This window comes from Cyclopterus lumpus, chromosome 22, assembly GCF_009769545.1.
Source record: "Cyclopterus lumpus isolate fCycLum1 chromosome 22, fCycLum1.pri, whole genome shotgun sequence".
Classification (NCBI taxonomy): Eukaryota; Metazoa; Chordata; class Actinopteri; order Perciformes; family Cyclopteridae; genus Cyclopterus; species Cyclopterus lumpus.
Window position 1 is genome coordinate 15780474 of NC_046987.1, and position 22471 is coordinate 15802944.

The window sequence follows — 22471 nt, forward strand, 5'->3', positions numbered from 1 at the left end:
CTATTTGTTGCTTTTATGCTTCTTTATATTAGTTATATGACATTTTGTGACACGCGTGGGTTTTTATTATTTACCGTCTGCTTCAGCTCGAGTGACTAAGGGAAGCTCTGCAGAATAATGAATGACAAACAACAGTATTATTGTTACATGTTCAAGTACTTTTGCAAGCAAACACATCCATCAAAGCTCCGGGGTGGGGGGGTGGGGGGGGTGCAGGAACCTGGTATGAGGGGGCTGCTCTGTGGTTGTTACTGCCTTTATCTGGCTGTTGATGGCTGGAGATAGCAGGTCAGGACACGGAAGCTCAATAGTGCCATCAACAGGTGCAGGGCGGCAGTGCTGCTCACTGGCTCTGAGCAGTTATTGGAGCGATATTCAGTGAGCTCTTTTGGGGTGTAATGGTGAAGATTTATCAGAAATATGATCAGGTCGTAAAGTGAAATATGCCATCATCTCTACAGGGTCTAGTGAAGGATGTATGAGGCTCGGGGATTAAGGTGAAGATGAGGCTGGCTGGAGTCCAACCTATTCTCTGCCAAGGTCAGACTATCCTCTGGCCTTTAAAACCATGTTAGCTATGCTCCCTCACATACATATACATATATACATATACATATACATATACACACTCGGCCTTATCCTTTCCTGACGTGAGGTCGAGGTTAGAGCACACTTCAAAAATCACTGCCACCCCCTTCACCTTACACATCGTCTTTTTACCTGCATCCAACATACCAAACGCACCACACAGTGGAGGTATTTTTTCCTCCATAAGTAAGCGTGGTCCATCCATCACGGGGCCTCAAAGGGCCCCGTGTGCCCTCTGGCTACTTCAACCCAGCGGCCCCAGCAGCAGCAGCAGCACACAGGGGACGGACAAAGAAGGTCATCCCAAACCTCCACAAGGAGAGGTGTAATAATAACCATCATCCCTTTGAGTGTGTGTGTGTGTGTGTGTGTGTGTGTGTGTGTGCGTGAGTGTGTGTGTGTGTGTGTGTGTGTGGTGTGTGTGTGTGGTGTGAGCAAATGGCCTACAGGGCGTTTAAGGGCGTTCTGTTTTTTTCTCTCGCCCTCACTTCTTCATATAGATTTTCCGTCTGTTTGAGGCTAACCGTCTAACGGAGTTACTGTTCTGGCATCGCTGTCTGTTGCACGTTACGGCCGATACAGGCGAGACGATGGAGCTCATGTAGTGCTGCAGGGAACAAATACAGATTCACCCCTCTGATAGCGCCACCAGGGAGATAGAGGAAGGAGAGGAAACACTAGTGTGTGTGTGTGTGTGTGTGTGTGTGTGTGTGTGTGTGTGTGTGTGTGTGTGTGTATGTGTGTGTGTTATTGAGAAACTGAGAGACTTTGTGTGTGTGTCTGGGTGTTTTTTCTACATTCACTGTTTGAGTGCCTACACATGTATTGAATAACAAAGTGAAGATGTCCATAAGAACAAAATGAATGTCATATTCTGTTTATTCTGGTTTTCAAAGTTCAAATCTGAATCAAAGACACTTCGTCAAAGCAACATTTGCAAGAGTTGCAGCCCAAAAGAGTTTCAATGCTAATATGACGAAGGAGTTTTTTTTTTTTTTTTATGGAGGCAGTGTGCAGCTGTTTCCAGCTAGAGGACAGTCGGTCTGCCCAGAACCAGGTGGCCAGAAACATGCCCACAAATGAATAATGTGGCTAATGTGGCTCAGAAGTGGGAGGTAAACAAGTTGCATTACTGTGTTAAATGTACTGTAAAGACGGGGAATGTTGTCTGGTGTAGACCAGACAACATTCCCCGTGTAGCAGACAAACAAATATACGTGTTTTACTGCCTTAACTTAACATGAGGAAGACCATCCGTGGTTAAATAATTCCAGCAGTTTTTTTTTTTTTTTATGTTACTAGCTTCCCAAGTAATTATTCAATAAATACTTTTGTACTCTTACACAAGTAGTTATTTTAAAGGACTACATTTACTCGTACTTGAGTAGTTGTTTTCGAACAATTATTTGTACGCTAACGTGTTTACCAAACAAATATATGTCAGTGCTGCGTATTCCACTGCTCCCAAGTGGACAAAAATAATCAGTTATTTAATGTTTAACAATATTGTTTTAACTGCTCAACCTTTACCAGTGGCTGATCAGAAAACAATCATACAAATAATTGTACCAGCCATCTATGAAAGGTTTCGGAGGGCACTGAAAAAGGATGTCGCCCTGAAGGTTAACTTGCGAGATTATAATATTCTCCACAAATCTGTGCTTTAGTTTGAGGGACAAATTGGGATATGTTTCCTACATTTGCCTTCATCTGCCCTGTTCAGACTCCACCGTAGCAACGGTGCCTCGTCCCCTGACCTGCTTAGGTACCGTTGCTATGGTGGAGAACCTCGGGGGTACTATCCAAAAGGACATCGTGGCACAGTAATGCACGTTGGCCCCCACTCTTACCTCCACTCTGATTACTCTGAGGTGCACCATTTTTTCTCTGGTATTGTTTCACTCTTTCACAAAGAGAAACTTTAGCTCTCCGAATAATTTGAAAGACGCACTGATGACATAAACTCTCTCCAAAAAGTGCATAAATGGGAAATGCTTTCTGTTGTTTCCATGTGTACACACCGAAAGCAAGTGGTTCACTCTCCGACTCAAGTAGGTTGCACCTCGTAGCATCACGCCGGCACCGCTGTGTTAAAACTGACAGAAGTGGTTCACCCTCATCACGCCTCTTTTGTCTCCGCAGACTAATTAGGGAGTAATCGTTGTCAATTAAGTCGGGGGAATTTATGCAACATGACACATTCTGAGAGCGCTCAAGGGTCTCATGTATCCTCATCTTGATCAGAAACTTAATGTGGTGTCCTGCTTATTTATAGGCGGCTCTTAACCTTTAAAACGGAAGGGAATTAGTGGAGGAACGGCCGGAGACCTCTGGGATTTATGTCCCCTAGTAAAATAAGATTAGTCTCGATCTCTCTGAAGCACTCTCCACTTCAATTCACGATCGGGTTGTAATTTGTTCAACTGATAGAGAAGATTAAAGAGAAACTAATGTCCAATACCATCGTTGAAGTGAAGATTTGTATTAATCATCCTATGAGCAAACCATGTGTTGCATTTTAACATGGATTTGAAGGACTGTATTAAAGATGGGACAGATTGCTGTTGTTAAATGATACAGTAGTTCTCACTGTATTACGTTTTCCTTTTAAAATGATAATCACACTGTGTGCCATGACTTGTGACCTTCCACTTTAATTCATTTTTTTTAAAGAGAGGGTTTTTCTTTCATTTTCATTTGGCAAAGCTAACATGATGTTCTTAAATAAATATGCAGCCCCTCTCCCTCCTGTGAACACCTGTTTGTAAAATGAGTCCTTCCAACCACTGGGAACCTCTTATTAGTGAGTCACACTGAACAGATGTTTGGAAAAAGATGCTTGTGGCTCTCGTTGTTTCTTTTGCTAACAACCTAAATGTGGCAATTCTTTGTGATGTTTTCCTAAACTGAAATATAGGAAAACATATTGTATAATGTCGTATAACTTCAATTGCTGCATGTTCTACCTCTCTCATACTCTCTTTCATTCTGTCTTTGTTTTCATATTGATGAAAATAATTTGATTTTTGAGTCATACTGTCATAATGTAGCTGCCAAATAAAATGTTCAGAGCATTAATATAACAGCAAACAAGTATTTGCTATGTAAGGATATAATGGAGTTGTTTCAATCTGAGCAGAGACTGAAGTCCCTCGACCTCTGTGTTGTAATCCGAGCTTCTCTGTGCTTTGTTTACATGCTCAGCTGATAACGGCGTCACGACCAACGGCATTGGCATGAAAGTGTCTAGTGTTTAGCACCTAAGCAGTTGCTTATTAACACTAAATACAAAGCACAGCTGAAGATGATGGGAATGTCATTAGCTTTGCAAGTATTTGGTCATAAACTATAATATTAGACAAGCTGAAATGTTGACCTCATGATGACACTAGAATAAATGTCAGGAGATCACCAAAGCTATCACAATCAGCATGAGGGGGACATGACTGTCTGGACAAAATTGTATTGGCAATCTATCTCATATTTGTTTTTTATAAATATTTGATATTTCAGTCTGGATCAAAGTGGTGGAAAGACAGACGGTCATCTCGAAGCCACACTGCTAGAATTGGCTATAAATGTACACATGGTGGATATTTGTATTGGAATGAATATTTAACCATCATAGTCTGTGTTTCCTGACAAGGATTCCGGCAATATGGACCTCATAATTGCAATGTTAACTGATTAAACAAAATTATATTTGACCCATTTTTTCTGGGACTCATGAGCTCAGAATTTCTAAAATCCTGTCTAAAACCCTGGTTATTGGAGAGGTCATTGGGAACAGAACATGGGAATAATTTCTTTAACAGATTCTGGATTTTGTCTTTCGTCTTTATTGCGAGAAACTGAACCTTTGATTCATGCTTTTTGAATCGTGAACATCTGCAAGCATGCAGCACATTGTGTGCATTTTGCCAAAATCAGACTTGTACTGGCTTTGAAGATCATTAAATCCTTGTGCAAAAAAATATATAACCTGACCAATATGCAATATATTTCGTTTTAATGTACAGTCTGTGAGCTCTTTATTGCTTTTACAGTCTCACAAGGAAAAAAACATCCTTTTGTTGGTAGACTGATTAACGTGTTTATGGGGTGTAGCATGAAATTGATTGAACACTGATGCCAGCATTGTTGTACAATTGTACTGAAAGAAGCATACAATAATCTTGAAATGAAATATGATTTTAACACTCGAAATGCTAATAGGGTTTAAGCATTTATAAAAAATGTAAATGAAACAGTTGGAAATATTATTCTGAAGTCCAACTGTAATTTTTCCATTCATATTATTTGGTCGTGAGAGTCAATTTAACAGTACATTTAAAAAAAAAAAACGTGTGCCTTTTAAAGAGTTCCCTGGCGTTAATAAAGAGCCAACACGTCCTTTATGGTCACATTTTCATTCAGTGAACTGAGCTGCTGGATATCTGCACAGGAAGCACTAAAAAGGCACTTTATAATGGTTCAAGGATACTCAGCCTTGAAGAACCTAATATATGCCTCGCTGCCAGTGCAGGGAGGACGGCGGGTCGAGCCACTCAAGGAGAGCAGAGCACAGTGTGAAAATACAGAGTGTATTTACAGTGGAGGAGATGGCAGATGAGATGAGGTCTGGTTTTAATAGAGCAGAGACTTGCACTCTCACAGCCAGCTGCCTTCAGAGGCCTCAGAGGAGCGGTGCCAAGGAGAGGTGAGGAGCAGAGTGTGTGAGTGTGTGTGTGTGCGCGTGTGTGTGAATAAGTGGTGTTTTTAACAGGCACGTGGGGACACTTAGACCCTGCAAGAATAGAAATCTTGGGTGAAAGTCAACTATGCTCAAGACCTCATTAGTGAAACGCTGATTTTAAGGTTTAAAAGGTGTTTGGGGTTACAGCCAAAGTGTGTGTGTGTGTGTGTCTGTCTGTCTGTGTGTGTGTGTTTGTGTGTGTGTGTGTGTGCGTGTGTGTGTGTGTGTGTGTGTGTGTGTGTGTGCAAACATTACATTTATGAACTCCTAATAAGTTATGAAAGAAATGCAATTACATTGTCTATCAATAAATATCTATGAAGAAAAAAATGAATTTACATATGAGCCATGTTGGATATATATTTAAAGTCAAAATGAAGAGCAAGAATACACACAGAATGTATATTATATAACTTATATTGTCATTTAATGTCGACAATCTTTTTCCTTGGCCTAGGGATAATTAAAAATAATTCGTGAAGTTCTCTTATTCCCTTTCTTGCCAAAATTGATACAACGCTCAGACATGAGCATTATATCAATGTTCAAAACCTGTTCATTGAGCACCCACCACCTACCTGACCCACTCCCAGCTGACTTTTTTACGTAGCACATAATCAAGACAGAAATGTAATTAATTTTTTAAAAACCTAATTGGTCAAATAAATTAGTAGTTGCCTATATAAATGTTCTTTCTTGTAGACAGAGTTTATATATGCGCATTGCTATTTAAATTTATAAACTCTCCCAACATTCAGCTTGACATGCGTTTTTCCCCCATCTCCAAACATCTGCGAACATCGTCTATATAGGACAGACCGATGATTTAATAATCACACGTGTTTTGAATTGAAAGCCTATGATATATATTTATGAACATACTACAAGATGGTTTCTTCCTCTGAAGCGTTCTCTGGTCACACTGGTCCCTCACAGCTGTGCTATGATGACAAGATGCCCCCCCACCCCCCACCCCCCATCCCCATCCCCATCCCCACCCACCCCCCCACCATCTCATACATTCACGTTTGCCCTCAGCACCTCCACACCCGCTCTCTCACTCTCCAACACCGGTTTGACAGCTGTGGGGAAGCTTGCCAGCGATGTCACGCAGATAGAAAGCTTTTAACACAGAGAAGTGTGTAATATTCATAAGGAGTGCTCCACTTACTGGGTAAAAGAGGTTGACAAGTGTGAGTGTGAGCAACACTGATCAGGTCTTTTGGTGATGTGGTCTAATATAATATTAATGCTAGTTGTGTGAGATATAGCTTCTACCCTGTTGTTCGTTCGGCCTCATTTCTCACATGCAACGTTACAGCACTCCCATGTTACAGCAGACGCGTACGATGGGAGCTTGTTTGTATCACACAGCAGGGTGCTTCAGTGCTAGGGGAGAGCAAAAGTTTGTTATTCCTGCTGAGCTACATTCTGGTTCTTACACACACACACACACACACACACACACGTTCCACTGTGTAGACGTACAGAAGGGCAGTGATTGGCTTGGCAGCGAAACAAAGTCCACTGTCTGGCCGTGGTTATCTGAGGGCACGGGCACGTACAAAAGGTTTGTTTTGTTTCTTACAGACCAAAGTTCACTTTGTTGCATTTCTGCAATCGGACCCTTTTTATGTTCACGCCGGCCCATTACATGTGAACCAGGGCTTGTTAGCAGGAATCACAAACGGTTCATCTTTTACGAGGCCGTGCAGGGGACTGAATAGAAATACAAGTTCATCTAATTTAAGCAAAGCATGGAGGACTTTTGCTATAATTACCTCTTCTGGTGCTCATATCAATGGAGAAACACGTGAAGAAATGGCTGAATATGCACATTAGTATGCCCTTGATTCATTTTGTTCTACTGGACATTTGAGGCATGAGTGAATGCTGACTGTGAGATGTACAGATGGCTGACAAATTAAAAGAAAATCATGAATAAATAAAATGCAGGACATATAGCGGACAAGGGGTCACTGAGTGGTTTGATGAGCATAAAAATGATGTGAATAATTTGCTGTAGACTTCACTGTCACCAGATGTCAACCCAGCTGAACAGCTCGGGAAGATTTCTGAGCACTTTGTTAAAATGAATACCCACTGAGGGGAAGTGCTCCCTTGTTCATTTTCTATTGAAACACCTGCAGTTTCAGGTGTCTTGTTAGAGCCCACCTGAGTTTGCATATCATTATACTCACCTGCTCGGATGAGCCAAATTAAAGCAGTAAATACTCCAGAAAGTGAATCCAAACAAACTTGTGAATGCAGCTTTAATTAGTCTTCACCACCTGTCATTCTCACACCCTTTTTCTGTCACTTCCTCCTACAACTATTTCCTTCCCCGAGCTCTTTCCTTCCTGTCCCTGACTGTTCTCCCTCCCTCACACCATCTCCCTGTAACTAATGGTCCTTAAACGCAGCTCCAGCTGTCGTGGCGTTGGGACTAAATCACAACAATCATGAGTTATTATCAGCGGCGTGCTGACTGATTGTGCTAATGTCCACGCTGATGGTATTAATGCCGGGGTTGATTGGAACACATCCATCACAATATTCCTGGTGATGAAGAGGTAATAACCAGCATTATCCTGATAATGAAAAAGACTGTAAGGCTGAAGATTAAAACTAAACAGTGATAACAAGGGACTTCATATTTCGGTATTACTGAGAGCAGAAGGAGGAATCGCTCTTCTCCTCCCTCCCTCCCCGTTTCCTCTCTCTGATGATGTCCTTGCCTCTTCTCCTTTACCTCCCAGTTCATCCCATTTACTAATCGACAATTTTAAATGCCTCATTTTCATTTCTGGTTGTCTTCCCGTTCAACCCCATTACCCTATTATTCATCATCCTGTCTTCTCTTCTTCCTCCTCATTTTCTCCTGCTTCGTTTTAAAGTATTTCTCCTTTTCCTTTTTCACAGTCTTTGTTCTCCCCTGTTCGTCCTTGTCTTTAATATTTTTGGCTCTCCTCTGTAACACTCCCAATTCCTCCTCTCCATCCTTTCTATTTCTGTTTCCTTCTTATTGCACATCCCAACTTGCCCTCCCTTTTCCCGACTGTTTGTCCTTTCCCCATCTGCTCATTCTTCATCCTATTTGTAGAAATCCTCCCTTCTCCTTCCTCATTTGTCTGTTTATTCTCTGGCAATCCGCCTATTTTTCCCTATCTTCTCTTGTTTGACAGCCAACCGGCTTTACCTCCTTATCCTCCCTGGCTGTCATTTTCCTTTTTAACCCCCCTTTTATATCTACACCTCCATAGCAGTGAGGAGCCCTGTCCGTTTATGAGAGGGAGGGAGACGAGTGGGGAGGTGTGGGAGTGTGGGAGTGAGTTTGAAGAGTTTTTAATGAGGCAAATGGTCACACTTATGACAGGATGAGAGTGTGTGTGCGTGCGTGCGTGCGTGTGTGTGCGAGCATGTGTGCCTGTGTGTGAGCGTGTACATATTGGAATTTTTGGAATGTGTGGTTTTCTTTTGAGAATTCACTGCCTCACCAAGCAGAGACATTTTTAACTTGTGCAATCAATATTTGAGGGTGCGTGTATATAATATGTAGTGTGTGTGTGTGTGTGTGTTATTCTGATGAATGGCTAAGCTCTTAATGTTTTCGACCACTCTGTGGACTAACTAGACTATTTAATCACCCTCTCTCATCCCCCGCCCCCTCCTTTCTGTTTCTGCCTCTCTACTGGGTTGTACTGCTGAGGTTAGACAACGCTTATTGTACAATACATTACCTCTGTGTGTGTGTGTGTGTGTGTGTGTGTGTGTGTGTGCGTGCGTGTGTGTGTGTGTGTGTGTGTGTGTGAGCATTATCACTGCATCAGTCAGTGTACAGCCTGCTGGCTCGTACACCTGTCGGCTCGTTATGGGGCACAGGAACAGATAGAGGTGGCACACGGAGCATAAATCTAACACACACATGCTGCACACCTATACACACACATCCTTGTTATACTTATGTTGACTTACACTCACTTTCTAACTTTCTTTAACCCACCATCTCCCAAAATACCACTAATTACCTGACTGCAGCCATTACCTTGCGTGACCCTTTACCTAATGAGGTTCGACAAGGCCTGCTCACAGATTTACTCTTGTACCTATAGACCTCATACGACAATGGATGTAGATACACACACACTAACACACGCCTTGAGGACTGCACGTGCTCAAACCTGAAACTGGATGTGGGTGTTAGCGTGCAAGACGATGGCTTTGTGGCGTGAGCGATGCAGAGTTTGTGTATGAGCAGGTGGACGTGTGAACGTGTGTGTGTGTGTGCGTGTGTGTGTGTGTTAGTGTGAGTGCGCCTACAGCAGTAATGAGCACTGGGCCACGGGATGCCCAAAGGCAAGGTTCCCTAACAGGGTCAGACTCAAGGACATCTGGTGCTGGTCCACACGCCTACATTACACACACATAAAACATGTTGGTGCAGCAGCAGCACCATTAAACATTGTGAGGAAACAGATGCTTTTTTGATATGGCACCCACCCGAGTTTTCACTTATTCTGTCTGTCTTTCTTTAATGCACACACACACACACACACACACACACACACACACACACACACACACACACACACACACACACAGTGAAACACCCTCTATTCGTCCCCAAACGAACGAGAGATTCACGCTTCACTAGCAAAGACTCTCAGAGTGTAGGTTATTAATGAGAGCATGTCCTAACAACATTACAGAGCTACTGTCCCATGGAGGAGACGAGAGGAGAGTGGGGGAGGAGAGGAGAGGAGAGGAGATGAGAAATGTACACAGAAAGAGGGGAAACTAAATAGGAGCCGGGGAGAGAGAAGAGGTGAGGAGAGTGGAAAGGAAAGGAAAGGAAATAAAATGAAAAGAGTAGGAGAAGAAAAAAAATGAAAGGAAAGAGATCGAAGTAGAAGAGAAAAGAGGAGAAGGGGAAAAAGAAAAGGGGAAGAAATTAGACAAGAAGAGGGCGTTATGTGAGAGAGGAGAAACATGACAAGAAAGAAGGAGAGAAAAAAGAAGAGGTGATTGATTGAGACTATAGGAGAGGAGAGGATAAGGGGACAGGGAGAAGAGGGAATGATAAAACAAAAGAGAGTATCGAAGAGAAGAGGAAATTATAAAAGGAGAAGAGGAGAGTTGAGAAGAGGAGAAGGAGTAAGTGTTAGAAAGGACAAGAAGGCAATACATTTTGAGGTGGTGAAGGGTGGACATGAGGAAATGAGAAAAAGTAAAGAGGACACAAGAGGAGAGGCAACACGAGGAAGAGAATAAATGAAAGAGGAAATGTATAAGGAGAGAACAGGAAGTGAGAGTAGAAAAGAAAGGGAGAGGATATGAGAAAGTGCATGGATCAAGTGTAGGACAGGAAAATAAGTGGAAAAGGGTTACGTTGATGGTAGCAGAAAAGAAAGAGGAGAGAAGAGATCGAGAGATGGGGGATAAGGGGATAAGGAGGAGTAGAAATGAGAAAAAGAGGAGGAGAGAAATCAGAAGATAGGAGGGAGGCGGAGGATGCAGCAACCCCCAGAGTTGCGATGGGGAGAGAGGAGCCTCGGTAAGTGGGCTATTTGGATCCCCCTGTGGCATCACACTGGCTATCTTGGAACGGACGTGATGGATGAGCTGCACTGCTGGGGAGACAACGCCATCTAGCGAGTGTTACCTGAAACTCACTCACAGCAGAAACCACTGAGCCCTGCACCCTCGTGTTACCCTCACTCTCACCTACACAAACTACTGTAATGCATAAACATCCTCCTCCCCGCCGGTTCACACTCAAAACAACCTATTCACCCGGCGCGTGCGTCATTATGGAGGCAGCGTGCGCCGTCACACAAACCGAGCCCAAAAAACATATTTAGAATTGATAGCCGGTCTCGTGAGCCTCGCTCGTGTGTGCGTGTGTGTTTGTGTGCGTGTGTGCGTGTGTGTGTGTGTGTGTGTGTGTGTGTGTGTGTGTGAGTGTGTGTTGGTTCTGCTTGGCTTTTATTGTGTAAGTGATCTGGGGAGCGTTATGGGAGCAGAGCGATAAGCCTGGTGTCACTGGCGTCTAATCATACTCCATGTTCCTTATCGGCTGCGCGCCCAGGAGACGGAATGAACTGTGGGGATGGAGAAGAAGAAGAGGATGAGGAGAAGGAGGAGGGGGGAAGGGGGGGGTTGGGATACGGTGGGAACCAGAGAAGGAGGGAGAAAGGGGGGCCGAGGGGGAGCAAGAAGCGATAGAAGAGAGATGTGGAGGAGAAAAAGTGGAGGATGTGAGGGGGGAGTAGAGGACATGCGGGAAGGAGTGGAGATTTAAGGGTCTGCTGCACTAAAAGCATATAAAGAACCAGTGCCAAGCCCCGTGTCACGACTCACCTCGCCACCCACAAAGCACACGCACACACACACACACACACACACACACACACACACACACACACACACACACACACACACGCACACACAGTTTGTGTATGAGGATCCGCTTCTTCAATGCAACTTCCCACTGCTTGCACGTGTGTGCATGCGCGTGCGTGTGTGCGTGTGTGCGTGTGTGTTGGGGTTATCAGGAGTGTTAAGGATGGGTGGTAATTGAATAATGACAGTAACGCCTCTGATGGATCGCCTGTCACTCTTCCCTCTTCTCTCCCTCCATCACTGTCGTCCCTCTCCTCTCTGCCGCTCTCGCCTCGCAACCTCCGGTCAAATTGTCTCCTGTCCCGTGCCGGTCACCCGTACCATAGGAGATAAAGACACCCAGAAACACGCAACATGACACGCCTGTGCAGATTCACACACACCGCAAACGTACACTTTTATATACAGACACGTTGGCCACGGGGTGTGGAAGAAGTATTTAAATACTGAAGATAATGATCAAGTATTTGCAGCAAAATGTACAAAAGTGCTCTATTATATTAACTATTATAGTGATAAATAACTCAAGACAAACTCCACTATGAAAATACCACATTACAAATAATGGCCTCCATTAAGAAGAAGTACTGTCAGCAAGAAAATGGCATATACTTTTTTGTTGATTGTTATCAGTGATGCATTAAATTGTTAAATGATGTGTATTGCTTCAATGTGATGCCAATATTAAGAACCTAATATACTAGGAACTATATCAATGAGTAATATTTTGTAAATTGATCATATACTCTATATGAATAATCTGTAGAAACATTAATCAGGGTTAGATAAATGTAAAATATTTAATTTTAAAAGAGTATGAGTCGAAGGGAAGTTGCATAAAGTGTTAATACTCACTCAAGTGCAGTGTTTGAGTCAATTACAGATTGTAATGTAGTAGCTGGTCAATTTTAACTATATACTTTAAATATTGTTGGGTAGTTTAATCTATAAGAGCGCACCATATTTCATAAGATTGCATTTGTAACATCTCAATATACAGACATAAAAAGTCCCCACTTGGATTGCAGTGCGGTGGCATGAAATGAAAATACATCAACGTACAGTTTTGAAATCAAAATATTAATGATGTGTATTTTTATTTTTACCATTATATAAGCTTATCTTTTTTTACTTCTCAATCTTTATCTCTCTCACTTCTGTTGTCTGTTTCTGTCTAAAATACTAAATGACTCGTTTCCACCACTGGTATTACTCTCCTCTCCTACGCGCACCTCGAGGTTGAGAGGGCTGCATTGAGGTCACATTAGTTGTTTATTTATTTATTTGTGCATTACTGCAAAATGGTTATCCAGAGCGTTGAGGACTAAGAGCGATCGCAGCGCTCTGCTGCAATGCAGTTTAATCCACAGTATCTGCTCGCAGCTCCTCCATCACAGACACAGACTTCCTCTCAAGGATTAATGTTGTAAATGAGCCGAAGCAGAGCCAGCCGGGGCATTTGGTGCCTGCTGAGTCGAGGTCTGTCTCTACTCCGGGACCACCCATGATGATTGTGTGTCCCTGACTCACCTGTCTACCTGGATCCGTTCCACCTGTGTGATCACCTGAGTGTCTGTAGGCCTTTGTGTGAGAACTCTGTGTGAGAATACTTCTCTACAACTACTTTTCCAAAATGACCGAGAGGGAGCAAACAGCCCCTTACTGATTGTGTGTGTGTGTGTGTGTGTGTGTGTGTGTGTGTGTGTGTGTGTGTGTGTGTGTGTGTGTGTGCGTGCGTGTGCAAGAGGCAGAAAGAGGGAGAGAAGGCAGTGTGAGATGTACCACGAGAGATGATATCAAGCATAATTCATTTCCACACAGATATCCTGTCGCTGTTTCAGGCTAATTAGAAGTCACATAGAAAAGACTAGAGATTTTTATTTTTGTAATAATAATTCATTTAATTGGTTGAAAAAAAGGAAGGTTTGCAGCGAGCTGTGAGGAGTATGAGTATTTACATCATCCGAAGCCTGTCGGACATCAGCAGAAACAGCACTAATGGTACAAACCAGAACTGAATTAGGCCAGCCAGTCATGCTTTTACCCTTCGCAAATGAGGTGCAAATTATTGCTTCTCTCAAGAATTGTGGCGTCTTTTATCTAGCACATTCACACTTGGGGAGTTCTTTTTGCCATCAAGAGCCAAAATGTAACCCATACTTCATGAAATGTGACAGTATTTCATTTCAAAGAGAAGACATTGCCTCAGCAAGACTGAAAATGCATCCTGCATTCATATCTGTTGCATTAGTTCTAACTCGATGGATTTCTTCCAGTACGATGAGGTAAAAAAAAACAGTTTGACGCTGTAACTTCATTCGGTTTATCAGTTTATTGCCGAGCTCTGTGGTGCAGAATGTAAAACAAATAATAAAGATGGAGATGACAATTAAAGCCCAGAATTACAGTCTTCATACATTTCACAGTGAATGATTCTGTGGGTCAGGTGAAGCTTCAAACACACTTAACTGTGATTCTTTAATTACACTTCCTTTATATCAGAAAATTAAATGGATTTTTTTTTTTTTTTGATTAATTCAGTAACACTCTTCTTCATAGCAATTCTTTGATAATATCACACACTGCACTGACTAATTCCTTCCTCTAAAACCAGCCTCGGAAATCCTCCCGTTAGTAACTTCTATCATCATCAAGGTCTCGCTATTATGAGCAACCTTAAAGTATAAGTGATACATTGTAGAAAAGCGCAGCAGACAACCATCTATTTCCTCTGAGTGGTGAAGCAGGACAGACAAAGTAGGCATTGAAGACAGTTTGGGTGTTCTGGGTGATGCAAATGTCACAGATTAGAGAATGATCAACGCTTTTAGACACAGAAACTCACTCGGGGGGGTCACTGGAGGCGGCACAAGCCCTAATCCAGTTTCTCCTCACTGTAGTGTAACAATACACTGCGAGCTGGCACAGTGCAGTGCGCCATACCAGACGTGAGAAAGCAGTGATCCAAGGCAAAACGCTACAAGCCATGGGAAAGCAGCAACCCTATGAACACAACAACACACATGAACATATAGACACCTGCACACACACACACACACACACACACACACACACACACACACACACACACACACACACACACACACACACACACACACACTGTTTCCTCTCTTACACACACACAGTATGATATGCTAGACTGCCAATTAGGATGTAACGGCTGTGGGAACAAAGTCTATACTCACCCACACACACACACACGCACACACACACACACACACACACACACACACACACACACACACACACACACACATGAACAGCAACTGAGACCTCTATGCTCAAAGTTATTAGCACCCAGTTGTTTAGTGCCAGAGACAGACCCTGTGTGAGGAGGGTGTGGGGTGAATGGGTCGTACTGATGCTTCGACTAAAGAACACAAGTTCCTGACAAACATACAGGGTAGGAACATTTACCAGGACTGGGTTTTTTTCTATTGGGGAAGATGTTTCATGTTTATGTGGTATTTCCATTAAATTCTGTATCAAGATTTCTTTTAGAGCAACGATATGTCAAAATCATGAGGATTACAACTTGTTAATTTTCACTTCAATTCTATTTCATGGTTTTTTATTTTGTATTTTTTTTTTTTTACCAATTTCTTCCCAGTGTCATTTTAAAAACCTACGGCCATTTTCGGGGGACGTTTTTTGAGGTATTTCTTCCCCTCTTAGCAATGTCCTACCCTGCCAGCCTGGAGTGGAGCGCTATGTTAAAGAAGGACAAGGGCATGATGGTAAAGAATGTGTGTTGAAATGCAGGGAAGACACAAACACAAGAAGCAAAGAAGAGATGATGAGAGATGGCGAGACGGGGTGGCAGAGGGGCACAGATGGCGACGAGGGGAGGCAGAACGGAAGGACGGAGACGGAGGGATGGGGTGGAAGTTGACATGCTGGATGTTGTCCTCCTGCTCCATCAGCAGAAGCCTGTTGGAAGGAAAGCGCAATAATGAGAACAGCTCTAGTGGACACACACGCACACACACACACACAAACACACACAAAAACACAAAGGAGAAAACACTCCTCCAGCCACTTAGCCACTCGCCTTCATCGACAGTTCCACATAAGCATCTTTTACACGAGCAAAGCGACATCATCACTCTTACCCTCACACTCGAAGGCTTGCAGCGTGGTGGTGTAAGTGGGGCCCAACCAAGAAGTGTAGCTACCCAGAACCCTCTGCAGGTGGTGGGTGGCATCATTAAAGAGCAGATCGGATTCGCCGTAGCCTGCTGAGCTGAACAGGCGGAAGCCCTTGGTGGAGTTGCCAAACGCATTCTGCAGGAGAGAGAGAGAGAGAGAGAGAGAGAGAGAGAGAGAGAGAGAGAGAGAGAGAATGTGATACGACTTAATGCATGAGGGCATGCGTGGATGTGCGTTGGCGTTCTTCGTGTACATGTGTGTGTGTGTGTGTGTTTACTTGGGTTTGTGTGTGTGTGTGTGTAGCCAGGGGATCAGCTCAGGACGCATCAGTCCTTCTGGCGTCTTCCACACACACACACACACACACACACACACACACACACACACACACACACACACACACACACACACACACACACACACTCAGTAAGGAAGATGGATGACAGTTTAGCAGATAGATGCACTCTGAGACCTGCTGATCGATACCACAGACTCCACAGAGATATGAGACAAACATAACCACACACATCTGGAGACACACACACACATTCACACACTCACACATGGATGATGCACTTTCTGTCCACACCCACCTGTAAACGTTCCAGGTACTTCCAGACGCGACACTTGTCCTCCATGCGCACCACCACAGCGTTAGCTGGGACAGCTGCCAGGTGGCATCGTTCAAACTCTTCCAGGTCCGCCTCGGTTCCATCAGGGCACAGCAGCTTCAGGTCCTCCAGCTCCAGATCCAGGGCCCAGGACTCCTGGTTCTTACCTGGGCCGCGGAGGAGTGTCCGGTTTTAATTCAAGTGCATTTAAAACTCCCACTCAAAGCAGCAGCATTGTCATGTAAGGTCATAAAAATGAAAGAGAGATATTTATTTAAAATTCTATTATTAATAAAAATGGACCATTGCTCAAACACCCGCTATAAACCCTGTCCCTCGATGTTTGCAGGCCTGTCAAGCTTTTGGATTTGTCCACATGCCAAACCAGTGTCCACTGGGCTTTAGTAACCCTACTGTGTAGGCTGTGGGAGAGTTTCGAGGGTGGCATCTTTTGTAGCCCTCTCCAAAACCAAAAATACAAGACAAAAAGTGTAAGGAATGGATTACACAGCGTAACGTAAGCGGCAACCGTTAGCATCCCTGGCTAATTAGCTTCCACCTACAGTAGCAACATTACCACCAAAGGTAAGGGGCGGGACTTGGATAACTACATCATTTTGTGGGGTTACAGAAAAATAAATATCTGCTCAAGACTGACACATTTACTGTGTGGGAGACACGGTGCTTTAACATCAGCGCTTGGGCCAATATTAATGGCTTAGACTGGGGAAATGTACAGTCCATCGAGACTGAATTTTGAGAGATCTGGTTGGCACATAATCTAAAAAGCCAAACAAATTAGAGGCAAAAGATAGTCCACCTTGAAGCTACTTTCTCTCTCCCTCGACAACAGCACAGACCTCCTGTGTTGTATTGACCTATTGTTAATTACTCTGACCTTGGACGTTTCTGAACCATATGAAAAAGCATGCTTCGTTAGACAGCTACACTGTTTGCGGAGCTGGTGTCAAACTGCTCCTTCTCGGCTGGACCAGCAGAGTCTGTGTAGCGTGACTGTGATAATGATCACCATCAATTTGGGATGTTGCCCAGAGCGGAGAAGCAGATGCAGCAAACAACGAATTGGAGCATTTTTATGCTGGACAAACATTTCTGAACCATTGTCGTTCCCCTTCCTGTCTGTTTTTTTTTTTTCTCACTTATATTCTCTTTCATTCTTATTGTTAACCATCTGTATCTTTGTCTATTTCTACCTCACATATAATGTGTTCATTTCACACACTGTGAAAGACTCTTAAGAGAAACATTGTGAAACACTGACATCCTGTGTCTTCACATGGACTCGCACTCTCTCTCTCTCTCTCCCTATCTCTCTCTCTGTCTCTCTCTCTCTGCTGGACTCAAGTAACCTAATCACACATCATTAAAATTATAAAATGATGTCATTATGTAACCCGTGGTGTAGTTTTAAAAAAAATGCATATTAACACTGACCGTCCAAATTGTCAAAGATTGTTGTGTGTTTGACAAATGCCACGTCACCGAGGTTCTCTGCCACACACCTGAAAGGAAAACACAAAAATACATGAATAATCAGGCATATTTAATATATAAATAGATGAAGAAGGTGGAAATCAGCACACTTGGGATTGTGCTTTTGCAACAGCATGACTCTGGAGATAAGTAAACTCCCTCTGCCGCCTATTATTGTAAACTACGAAAGGCAAGTTTACTTTGCACCACTGCACTGTAATACACAGTAATATATTGTATATGTGACTCGTGAATTACATGGTATTGTCTACAGATATAACATGCAGCCATTGAGTGAAATTGACATGTACAAGCCATAGCAGCACACAGTAATCGATCATCCACGCTGTTTGTTCTGATTGCCGTCTGTTTTAAAGAATTGAAAGAGTTTTGTCTTCTGCAGAGTTTTGTCTTCTGCAGACCTTAAAACCCTCACCAGGGTCATTATTAATTCATCACTAAATTATTACTATCATCACCGCATAATGTCTTCATTGAAGGCAGCTTTAATGATTCTTGTTTTAATTTATGGAGAGTAGGCTAAATGAAAACGAGGGGAGACACAGAGGCAGAGGTTTTAACTACTCCACCTCTGGGTGCCATTCGCATGTTATTTCCCATGTTATTAATGTCAGCGTTGTACCTCAGTGCTCCTGCTTCTCCATAGTGCCGCTCTCTGTGGTTGTTGGCGCAGATGTGTCTGTCGTTCTCATCTCCTATACAGGCCTCGCACAGGTTCTTGGGGTTGTTGCCTCTCGGGTCATGCTGGAGGTCCTTTACACCCGGCACACAGCTGTAACCAAAGAAGTTGCCAACGGCTGGTGGAAAAGACAAAAGGATGAGTTAGGAGGAAGAATAGGAAAAGTTGAAGGATGCGTTCACTTTTCATTAAAAAGTCTGTCCTCAGATTAGCTAGTTCTAACTTATTCAGCACCCCCCTATTAAACTAAAGTATAATAAGTCTATTAAAGACAATTGGAGTGTCAAAAAGAAGGTTCAAACTATAACCAACCCTTCGAGCTAAAACACCTAATTAATTAACTCAAAACGAATTGAGAACTAATTTGACAATTGAATAAATCATTTTTAGCTTCTAAGTTTTGTTGATTTGCTGCAATACTTAATTAATTGTAAAAGTAATTAGCAGATGGATTGATAATGATAAATAATCATTGGTTGCATTAATTAGGGTCTTTTAAATATATTCTCTGGTCATTATCTGTTTGATGTTTAAGTAAGTAGTAATTGTCCTATACGGTGTTTTTCATTCTTCTTGTTTTGTGGTATCTATAGTGTTTACTGACACTGCTTGTCTTGTTTCCTGCCTGCTGCCAATAAAGAACTAGAGAATCACAATGGAAATAACACTGTGAGGTAGCAGAATTGTGTTTTTAATGCAATTTGATATTCTATATATTTTCTGATTGTATGCAGCTCACATGGAATGTCAAAAACTAATAAGAGGTATCTTAATACTTTCCAATACTACAACATTACCCTGTATGTGGCTCTCAACTCCAAATGCAACTGTGGGGATGGAAAACTTTTTTTCATGGGTCGCAAATATATAGTTTAATTTCTTTAAAGCTGAGTAAAAACTAGAGTAAATATTGCTTTAATAATCTCGAGCTGACTATTTTCTGATGCAGATTCATAGAGATTTGGTTATCTGGTATTTAGAGACTCAAAATAAATAAATAAATAAATAGTGACCATTTTTTTCATATTAAAGGAACATGTCAACATGTCACCAGCAACACTGTTGTTTGGCATTTATGTTTTTTTAATAGCTTTTGAAGTGGAGCTCTGTTGTTAATAGTATTAGGGTATATCAGATTTACAAAAATACAAACAAAATACTGTTTTGTGGGACCAAAACATTTTTGGTGACATGGGATTTATTGAAACTATATCTTAAATATTGCTGGCCTCATCTTTTCCTTATCCCTCTCTTGAGGAAATGACCATCTCCTGTCTTTCTGTTCATTGTTAAACTCTCACATTTACAAAGACACATGCACTGCTCTCTAATCGACTCTTCTCCTCTCGTCCCCTGAATCCCTTCACTCTTCGTTTCACATCACATCAGGTTCCTCCTTCCTCCCACTGAGCCGCTCATGCTCCTTCAACACATCAGCACACGCGCACTCTTCTACTTCGCCTCACCTCCCCGAGCCCATCCCGCTCTGTCTCACCTCTGGGGAAGTTGCACTGCTCCCCAATTCTGATCTGGGACGTGTTTACCAGGTAGCCAATAGGAACAGTCCACCCGACCGTGGTGCGCATGCCGGGGTGACAGGAGCTGCGCTCGTGCATCTCCAGCAGGGACAGGTCTGAGGAGGAACGACGAGCCAATGCCACCACGTAGTAGCTAAGACCATCTGGAGAGAGCATGTGGGAATCATTTATCAAACCAGCGGTGCTTGGGGGGGGAAAAAGTAATATAGTAATTAATAAAGAGACAAGACACACATAATGATACGTCTACATCTGTATATGTCGCCCTGGCAAGCCTACATACCGGTTTAGGTATAACCATGATGGCCTTATATTCAGTGACTTACATTAGTTAAGCTGCTGAGGCTTCAGTGCTGTAAGGCTCAGACCTGTGACTTACCAACTCCGTTGTGGGACTCTCCTGCAGCCAGCTCCAGGCCGTGGCAGAGGCCGGCAGCATAGATGTCATCAGCAAACATGGAGGCTGCATCCGCTGTCCCGTTCTGACAAAAACACATGTATTCAGTCAATTTCAGATGTGGCTTATTACAAATTGTCTGAAATGCTAACACACGTTGACGATTTGCAAAACACAAGCTTGTCTTGTATGGGCCTCACTAAATGACCAATTATTTCTGAAAAGAAAACTGTTAAATGAAGATGTGGATGTATTGAGATGGTGCACAACTAAATTGACCAGAAGAACTGCTGAGGATCCGGTGAAATATTTCTGTTTATTATACCCTCGCTTCCAAAAAAATGACAAATATTTTTTTGTAATTAATGGAGGTTAAACTAGTCATATCATGTAATGTAAACTGGACGATCCACTTTCCCATCCCTTTTTCTTCAGGTACCTTGATTTTGTTCATGCAGTCTCTGGTGTTCAGGCCACGGACGCATTGTAAAGTTCCTCTAATATTCTGAGCTGTGGCGTTCCCGGCCAAATCCAGGCACTTCTGCTCTTCGGCGTCAGACGACACACACCAGGAGACTGCAACAGTGGGGAAGAGTTACAAGTTAAGTGAAAAATAAATGCTGACTTAGGGTTGCAAATGTTTCATAACTAAACCGCAAACCTCAGCTTCTAAAACATGTAACACATCACTTAAAAGTCACCTACGTAAGAGTTAAAGATAAGTATATTTTAATCTACAAACAGTCTGGAGTTGAATCGCTTTTGGATGTACCTGTAGTTTTTGTATTAGAGACGCAGCTGACAGACAGAAGAGGCAGACAGAGGAGGAAAGCTACAGTCAGTCTTCTCTCTAGAGGCTCCATGTCGGCTCTGGTGTGAATTCTGCTTGGAAAAATCTCTCTAATCCAACAGAGATGAGGAGCAGGTGGATTTCATTGAAAAAAGTCACTCAGCTACTCCCTCCCTCTGTAACTTGGTTATGAGAGAGAAAGAGGGGGAGAGAGGGTAAAAGGCAGGAAAAAGAGGCAGGCTGGATGTGGAAAGAAGAAAACATTGCATTATTCCTCCTCTTAAGGCAAAGTCCCAGTAGATAATCCTTCCTCCATCTCATGATAGCAGTATTGCATTTCCACCTCCAATTATCCACTGAGACTTATCCCCAGCGGAGGGGATAGCAGTAGACACACGTAGGCTCGAAGCAGTTCAGGTAAACCTGGCACATAGTCTTGACCCGGGGTCTTTAATTAAAAAAGCTTCGGACAATGTGTCTCTGTATTGGAGACGTGCTCGTGGAGAATATATATCGGCTGGGTCTCGCTCCGGCTCACTGGATACCAAAGCCTCAGGTAAGCAAGAACCAAACAGCACTGGCTATTGTTCTCAGCCGCGGGACCCATGAGGGAAAATATATCTACTACTTCATACAATCCTCCCCTTTTCTCTCTCTCTCTCTCTTGTACACACACTCACGGACACACATTTTCTGAAGAGCCCCCGAGCCAACCAAGAATTAGATAAATCAAAACTTTTAGTTGCAGTGTTATGCTCTGCATGATTGCTCAGGAAATGAAGGGTCATCTCAATTTTAATGAAGGTTTTTTTTAGTGAATGAGAGCTCTTTTTGGGGGGGGGCTGCGGTATCTGGTTCTCAGCATGGGTAAACGAACAAGGAAGCACACTTCTCTTCTCCCTGTCAATGTTGTTAAGTACAGGAGGATCTAAAAAACAACCTCGCTGAACAAATATGTTGCATTTTCCGTGTGAAACAACATCACTGCAGCTCTTTTTCCTCTAGAAAGTGATATTAGTGATATATGATATATTTTTCTGTGTTTC

At 42.8% G+C, this 22471-nt stretch overlaps 1 protein-coding gene across 1 annotated transcript; it reads right to left on the reverse strand.

Annotated features, from left to right (window-relative positions):
* Positions 1–15665: 15665 nt before the first annotated feature.
* otomp (otolith matrix protein) lies at positions 15666–22032 on the reverse strand. The gene is given in 10 exon segments (XM_034563532.1): positions 15666–15676; positions 15859–16030; positions 16489–16673; positions 17962–18029; positions 18644–18818; positions 20196–20381; positions 20618–20720; positions 21075–21211; positions 21408–21588; positions 21964–22032. Coding segments are annotated over 10 exon segments (1287 nt in total).
* Between the last annotated feature and the right edge of the window lie 439 nt (positions 22033–22471).